Raw genomic sequence first — 8,088 nt, 5'->3', positions numbered from 1 at the left:
AGCCTGCCTGCCCATTTTATAGATGAGGAAGTGGAGGCCGGCAGGTGGGGGCGTGTGTGAGGGTGACCTGCTCAGGACCATCGATTACCAGGCACATAACCTGAGCTTCCTTCCTCCTGCCCCACAGCCGCCCCATGAGAGCCTCCTGCTCAGCCCTAGAACCATGCGCAGCCCTTGGAGGGGACTCTGAAGGGGCAAAGGACAGTGACCATGGCCCTGGTTTGCAGCCCAGACTGACTCCCTGCCTGCCTCCCCCCACCCCAACAGGTAGCTATCCAGCTCAATGACACCCATCCTTCCTTGGCCATTCCCGAGCTGATGAGGATTCTGGTTGACCTGGAGCGGCTGGACTGGGACAAGGTGGGCTTCAGGACCCCTCCACACCTGCCTGACTCTCTCCTCAGGGTTCCCTCCCCAGTCTGGGGAGTGGAAAGCTGTGAGTGGCGCCCTCACTGAACATACGGCAGTGTGAGGCCCAGGGGGCGGGGGCCCTAGAACCTGGCACCACAGAGGCGGCCGGCTCCTGGCTGCAGAGTGTGTGTGCAGAGCCACAGGGCTTAGGCCCCGGGGGGCCTGACTCCCCATTCTTCTGCCAGGCATGGGAGGTGACGGTGAAGACCTGTGCCTACACCAACCACACAGTGCTGCCCGAGGCCCTGGAGCGCTGGCCCGTGCACCTCATGGAGACCTTGCTGCCGCGGCACCTCCAGATCATCTACGAGATCAACCAGCGCTTCCTCAACGTGAGCAGAGGAGGCATGGGGCCCGAGAGCTAGCAGGGAGTGCTCTGGGCAGAGCTCGGTGGGTACGGGGCTGGGGCCCAGGTCCTGTGTCCCTGTCCTAACTCTGGGCTCTCTTGGCACAGCGGGTCGCAGCTGCGTTCCCAGGGGACGTAGACCGGCTGCGGCGCATGTCGCTTGTGGAGGAGGAAGCAGTCAAGCGCATTAACATGGCCCACCTGTGCATCGCTGGGTCCCATGCCGTCAACGGTGTGGCTCGCATTCACTCTGAGATCCTCAAGAAGACCATGTGAGACCCCGCCCCTCCCACTGGGCACCGCCCACTCCAAACCTCAGTCGCTTATAGCAGGGGTCCCCAACCCTTGGGCTGCGGACCCGGTACCTGTTAGGAACCAGGCTGTACAGCAGGAGGTGAGCGGTGGGCCAGCGAGCAAAGCTTCACCTGTATTTGCAGCCGCTCCCCAGCGCCAGCATCACCGCCTCAGCTCCGCCTCAGATCATTAGGCATTAGATTCTCATAGGAGTCCCGGTCCCTGGTGCCAAAAGGGTTGGGGACCGCTGACTTATAGGCCCTCCTCCTCACTGCACAGCACAGATGGCACCCGTCTAACAAGCACTACAGACAGCCCTGATGTATGGTTCAGTCCTGTCCCCAGACGACTCCCCCTTATACATATGCAGCAGCACCCCTCACTCCCAGGCCTCTTTCATCAAGACACCCTGATAGGGACCCCGGAAGGAGATCTTTGTCCCACAGGGATGAGTGGTGACCCACTAACCCCATCCTGCAGCTTCAAGGACTTCTACGAGCTGGAACCTCATAAGTTCCAGAATAAGACCAATGGCATCACCCCTCGGCGCTGGCTGGTTATGTGTAACCCAGGGCTGGCAGAGGTCATCGCTGAGGTGAGAGGTCACCCTATGGCCAGTAGGGGTCAATATGAGTCACTGCAGAGATCAGCTGGGTGTGGTCCTGTAGGTGGTTCACTGCAGGGGGCGCAGTTGAGGGCTGAAATCCTTGTCATACTGTGTTCCCCAAGCCTTGCATATGCTGGGAGGAGGGGAACCATTTTCCTATTTGCCTGAGGATGTCCTATGGGCTAATGGAGGCCCTGGCTGTGAAGATCAACCTGGTAGAGTTCACAGTCTAATGGAGGAGGTCATCAATAGGTCACATCGGAGGTGAGACTGGAAAGGGACAGAGACTGGGAGCAGGGACTCAAGGTCATTGCCTGTATGAGGAAAATTCCAGGAGGAAGTCCTACTGGGGTCAGCTGAAGGTTGAGAAGGGAGGAAGATGGACATTTACAGACCACACCCCAGCTGGGGAGCTGAAGGGTTGCTGTTCGCAGTGTATAGGGCTTGGATGACCTGGCAAGGGGCCCCTCTATGAGGGAGGACAGAGGGAGGGCATGGGCCTGAGAGCCATCTTCCCATAGCGCATCGGGGAGGACTACATCTCAGACCTGGACCAGCTGCGTAAACTGCTCTCCTACGTGGACGATGAAGCCTTTATCCGGGATGTGGCCAAAGTGAAGCAGGTGAGGAGCTCGGCCAGCCGGGCCCCCTGTGTCAGGCTGTGTCAGGCTGGAGCGGAGAGAGTTGGAGGGCCAGAAGTCCGGGTCAGGAATGGCCGATAGAGCTCATCTCTCCTGCAACCTCGGGTCACTGGTAGAAGCTGCGTGGAGTCCATGGTGGGAAAGCATCATCGGATCTCATGCGGACATTGATTAGCAATGTCTGCCCAGGTGCAGGAGCGGATGAAAATGGCATGCAAGCCCTCTATCCTCTACCTTCCTGGGAAAGAAATGAGAATATCTGATTTCCTGAGGCTGAGGCCTATTGGTGAGCTCTCCCCCTTCCCCTGCCTTCAGGAAAACAAACTGAAGTTCTCTGCATATCTGGAGAAGGAATACAAAGTCCATATCAACCCCAACTCGCTCTTCGACATCCAGGTGAAGCGGATCCATGAATACAAACGCCAGCTCCTCAACTGCCTCCACATCATCACCATGTACAACCGTGAGTGGCAGGGACTCTGCACTGTCTCCTGGTTCTCCCCTCCGTGTACCTCCTCGCATACTGTGTGCTTCCTTATCAGTATCTCCTTTGGCCTCAGGATAGCAATGGGGACATAGGATTATCCCTATTTCACAGATGGGCAAACTGAGGGGGAAAGGACAGATCTGAGGTCTGAGGTCCCATAGCAAGTGATTGCCCCAGTCAGGTCTACGGCCTCCTGGCTTAGGCCCTGACTGAATGGGCACTGTTAGGAGCTACGACGGCTCAGAGAGAAAACCCAGCCCACTTCCTTCCTCCCTTTCTCCACAGGCATCAAGAAGGAACCCAATAAGTTTTTTGTGCCTCGAACTGTGATGATAGGAGGGAAGGTGAGAAGCCGGGCCACAGACCATGGCTCCAGTCCTTTGATATCCAGGTTTAGATCAGCCTTGGCTGAGGGGAGGGGGTCGGGCCATGGAGCTGACTCCAGACCACGCCCCCACAGGCTGCCCCTGGGTACCACATGGCCAAGATGATCATCAGGCTCATCACTGCCATTGGGGATGTGGTCAACCACGACCCGGTAATAGGAGACCGACTCCGCGTGATCTTCCTGGAGAACTACAGAGTCTCACTGGCCGAGAAAGGTGAGGTGCCGCTGACGGGGACCCTGGGGAGGCTCTGATTAGTTCAGTGCCTGGAAGAGGTATTAGTCACCTCTTTCTGGGGTACTTGCACTTTAAAGAAAAATCTGGAGAGGGAAATGCTGAAACCATGAAGATGTCCCCCTAATGGACTTTCTGGCAGTACAGGTGAAATTCTGTGGTGTTCACTAAGTCACACAATGGAGCAGGGTGGGGGGAGTCCAGGTTAGACCCCAGATGTTCAAGAATCAACCAGAGTTGGGGGTGAGAGGGAGACTCAGCTGGTGAAGACCGGAGGGTTGGGATGAAGAAGACTGAATCTGACTATGCCTGGGGCCAGCCTGACTCCAGAGTCCCCGGCTGGGGTGGGATTCTTCCCAGAGCTGAACTCGTGCCCCTGCTGCCGCCCCACAGTGATCCCGGCTGCTGACCTCTCTGAGCAAATCTCCACTGCGGGCACTGAGGCCTCAGGCACTGGCAACATGAAGTTCATGCTCAATGGGGCTCTGACCATTGGCACCATGGATGGGGCCAACGTGGAGATGGCAGAAGAGGCAGGAGAGGAGAACTTCTTTATCTTCGGCATGCGGGTGGAGGACGTGGAAAAGCTTGACCAAAAAGGGTATGGGGGTCAAGGGCTCCAAAGTTCACAGTCTATGGGTAGGAGGCACCCAGGTGTGGCTGCCGGACGGTAGGACTGGGAGCAAGAGGTTTGCCTAAAAAAGCTTCTCAGGCCGCACAAGGTCTTAGTGATACCATCGGGATTCTGGAAAAATTTGAGGTAACTTACAAAAAATAAGATTAATAAAACGGGAAAAGAAAGAAATAACACAGAACTGAAGGAAAAAGAAAATTATATCAGTCCTGAGATAATATTATTTCTGGAATTAGAAGTAAAATGAAATTCTCAGTTCCCTGGCAGCCATAGCAAAAAGGGAAATATGAACATAGCAGTTAACTGTGCTTGTAGCCAGAAATGCAGTTCTTCAGAGGAGACATTTTCCTGGCATTATTTTTTAAAATTTATTTTATAATATTTTTCTTATCATAAAGCAGTAATGCTCATTAATTGGAGAAATACAAAACCACAAAGAATAAAATAACTGCCATCCATAATTTCATCACCCAGATATAAAGCTAAGTTCTCTTTTTCTACATATGTGTTTATATGTGTGTGTATGTGTGCATAGTTTTTAAAAGTTGGAAATAATATATGTACAATTTCGAATCATAATATTTATCATTGGAGTGGCATTTTCCATGTCATTAAATAGTCTTCAAAGTTATTTTAAATGTTTGTATAGTATCCCATCCTATAGACATGCCATGTTATTTAACCAGCTCTATGTGGTTAGACATCAAGGCCAATTTCCCGTTAGTATGAATATCACTGTCATGACCGATTTTTTACATCTCTGTCCACATCTCTTGTTTCCTTAAGATAATTATTAGAAAGGGATATTTCTGAGTCAAAAAGTGTGAGTTCTTTAGGCTCTTAATACATATTGCCAAATTGCTTTCCAGGAAGTTGGTACCCACTCCCCCAACAGCTTACGAAAGCTGAGAATTTCTCACATGAGGCTTGACTAGAAAATTCAGGCTTGGTCCTTTGGACAGGAGGGAAATGTGAAATGTTTTGAACAAGGTCTGACATGTTCAGAACTAGGCTTCAGAAAGACAGGGTGGAGATTGGACTGGAGGGGGCAAAGTGCAGGTGGGGGACCAATGTAGGGGCTGACACCATAATGCCCCCACACCTGCAGCAGGCCAGTGCTGGGGGTGAGGAATAGGGGCTTTGTTGAGGAAGTGGCTCTGGTTTCTGTTTGGAACAGAGGAGGAAAGGAAAGAGATGAGACTGGCCTTAGGGACGATTTTAAAATCGGTGGCTGAGGGATGGATTGCACTGTTTCAGAAAGTGGAACACTGGGGGAAAGCTCAGTGGGACAGTCTGAGTTTAAGGACATTGCTGAGGGTATACCTGTTGGCTCTTCCTGGCGCCCAAAGGCGAGGGCAGGGTTGGACTTGGAAAAAGCCATTCGTGGAGGAAACACACTGGTTGGGAGTCGGTGGTGGTGTGTGTGAGGACGAGCACTTAGTTTGGGGCCCTGGCTCTGACACTTCCTTTCTGCTCTCTCCAGGCCTCTCTCCTCGGCCACCCGATGGGGGATAAAAAGCCAAGGAGAGAAGGGAGAGGGCCTCCAGGGGAGGAACTCCAGTGGCAGCTGCAGGGGGCACAGAATAGGCTGTCTCTGGGGCCTAGGACTTTCAGGCCCTTTTCTGGAGGAGGAGGCAGGACCCCCTTTCCCAGGGGCTGACCACAGCTCCTCCCCGCAGGTACAATGCCCAGGAATACTACGACCGAGTTCCTGAGCTTCGACAGATCATCGAGCAGCTGAACAGCGGCTTCTTCTCGCCTAAACAGCCCGACCTGTTCAAGGACATCGTCAACATGCTTATGCACCATGACCGGTGAGCTGGTTGCCCAGGGAATCATGCAGGTGGGGCTGCTGGGCTGAACAGGGCTTGGCACGGAGGGGAGGCTGGACCGGGGTCCTGGGTGGTTGGAGCCAGTTCCCTCGGAAGCAGCATCACTCTCCAGGTCTCCAGAAGTCCATCTGGACAGAATAGGCTTTGTCCTTCACTTCATGGAGCTTCCTGCCTCTGCATTCCCCTCTAGGTTTAAAGTCTTTGCAGATTATGAAGACTACATTAAATGCCAGGAGAGAGTCAATGCCCTGTACAAGGTAAGGGGTCCTGGGTGGGGGAGGGGGGGCCCTGGCAGGGCTTTGGTGGCCACGGCTGGGATGAGACGGAAAGTGGGGATCCCACCGGCAGAGTGAACCCAGAGCTCCCTTTTGGCCTATAGAACCCGAGAGAGTGGACGCGGACGGTGATCAGAAACATAGCCACTTCTGGCAAGTTCTCCAGTGACCGCACCATTACCCAGTATGCGCGGGAGATCTGGGGCGTAGAGCCTTCTCGCCAGCGCCTGCCAGCCCCTGATGAGATGATGTGAGCCTCCAGACCAGATTCCAAATCAGCCCTTGAATCTTTGTAATCCCTTGGGCCAGCCCCAGCTTCTCATCCGGAGAGTGGGGTACTGGAGTTAGATCTTTAAGCCTCTTCCTGGAACCCACATTTCTCTTCAGCCTTGAGGTTCCAGTGTCCAGCGTGACTGAGGACACTGCTCTCATCCCGTCCTCGGGCTTCCTGCCCGCTCCTATTTTATGGGTCTGACCAACTGTACCCCCCCCCAATAAATTGATTCTCCTTGGGAGCCTCAACTCCTCTTTCTGTTGGGAAATATTTTTAGCTTTGGGCCGGCACAACGGCAGCTGCCTTACCCCCACCGGCGGCAGGTGCGTCCCCTCCGAAGAGGGAAATGGCCCGTGGGGGGCGGGGCCCGGGACTCTCAGCCCTCTTCCCGGAGTCACCCTCCACGCCTCTCTTCCCAGTGCTGTGTCCATACTAGGTCAGCGGCCTGCCAGGCTGGCCAGGGGCGGGGCGTCCGCTTGGGTGGGGCCCACCGGGATTTGGGTTGAAGCCTCCGGGACTACCGAGGATGCACGCTGTCAGGAGGCGGGATCAGAAGGGGGCGGGGCCTGTGGATAGTTGGCGCCTTCTTGACTCCGCCCTTAGCCCCGCCCCACTGCGGCGTTTCAGGGTCTCTTAGCAGGTGGCTGTGCTTTGCCCCAAGTCTGGGGAGTGTTAGGGCGAGAGATATTCATTGACTGCGCTATGCCAGTGTTGCCCTTACCTCATTTTGGGGAAACTGAGGACCTGAAAGGGCCTGTTCTTAGGCCTCGCATTACCAAGATTGAGATGTAGGGGAGGTCCTGCCTCACCAGCTGCGAGGCAGGGAGGGGCAAGCCTCGAAAGGCAGATTTGGGGCGGGTGGTTTCACAGTGAGTGTGTTTGAACCCAAAGGCCGGAAACGGTTACTGGCTCCCCTAGGCCCAGCTTGTGGGGACCCCAACCGCCTGCGGCTGCCCCTCCCAAGCTCCTCCCTACCCGGGGCCTAGGCATACAAGCTTCTAGTCTCCAAGCTGCGGAGAACCTACCTACAGCTTGCAGCTGCCCCTTTCAACCTGGCCCCTTGGGGAGCCAGGCTTCCGGCGCCCCAGTCCCGCCTTTGAGCTGGAACTCCCCCCACAACATCCCCAGACATCAAGGTCTCGTCTCCAGGTAGCGGCGTTTTCATTCCTCCCTCTACACAGTCCCCTCTCCCCAAAATGCTCCCATCTTGTTCTAGCCCCTCCCCCATACTTAGCAGGACCTTGCTGCCCTTACGCCCCCAATCTCTACGAGGCCTGTGCCCCGCGCTGCCCGCAGGAAGATGCCGGGCCCCGGGCCGGGGTAGCCCCGTGGGAACGGTTTGTCTCGAAAACAGGAACCTGGGCCGGGGGCTGGGCGGGGCGCCCCTTCCCCACCGCAGTCCGCTTCCTGCCCCTCCCGGCTTCCTCTGCCCAACACCAGGCAGGGCGGAGGGCACAGGGGCATCTGAGGTGGGGGGAAAGGGCCCCCACCCCACGTCCCGCGCAGCCTAACCTCGGCTCGCCCACCCTCGGTGCAGCCAGTGGCGCAGCCCCCCGCCCGCGGCCCTGGCCTCCTGGCTGCGCAGCAGGGGAGTGGTTAAGCTGCCGCAGGGACCGCCGCGTGCGGGGCGAGAGGGAGCCCCAGTGGGGGAGGCGCAGCCGGCAGTG

General features: G+C 55.9%; 1 protein-coding gene across 1 annotated transcript in view; it reads left to right on the top strand.

The window, feature by feature from the left end:
- The window catches only part of PYGM (glycogen phosphorylase, muscle associated), an 11,371-nt gene extending 4,708 nt beyond the window's left edge, over nt 1-6,663 (top strand). The window contains exons 6-17 of the mRNA XM_011368971.2: nt 268-360; nt 597-743; nt 866-1,029; nt 1,532-1,646; nt 2,180-2,281; nt 2,615-2,762; nt 3,072-3,130; nt 3,247-3,388; nt 3,800-4,007; nt 5,720-5,854; nt 6,063-6,129; nt 6,252-6,663. Coding sequence (XP_011367273.1) covers nt 268-360; nt 597-743; nt 866-1,029; nt 1,532-1,646; nt 2,180-2,281; nt 2,615-2,762; nt 3,072-3,130; nt 3,247-3,388; nt 3,800-4,007; nt 5,720-5,854; nt 6,063-6,129; nt 6,252-6,401 — 1,530 coding nt within the window. The 3' untranslated portion in view covers nt 6,402-6,663. The remainder of the gene's footprint in view (nt 1-267; nt 361-596; nt 744-865; nt 1,030-1,531; nt 1,647-2,179; nt 2,282-2,614; nt 2,763-3,071; nt 3,131-3,246; nt 3,389-3,799; nt 4,008-5,719; nt 5,855-6,062; nt 6,130-6,251) is intronic.
- The last annotated feature ends 1,425 nt before the right edge of the window (nt 6,664-8,088 follow it).

The sequence above is a fragment of the Pteropus vampyrus genome, unplaced genomic scaffold (genome assembly GCF_000151845.1).
Source record: "Pteropus vampyrus isolate Shadow unplaced genomic scaffold, Pvam_2.0 Scaffold144, whole genome shotgun sequence".
Classification (NCBI taxonomy): domain Eukaryota; kingdom Metazoa; phylum Chordata; class Mammalia; order Chiroptera; family Pteropodidae; genus Pteropus; species Pteropus vampyrus.
Note: the sequence above shows the minus strand (reverse complement) of the source record. Positions and strands in the feature narration are given on the sequence as shown.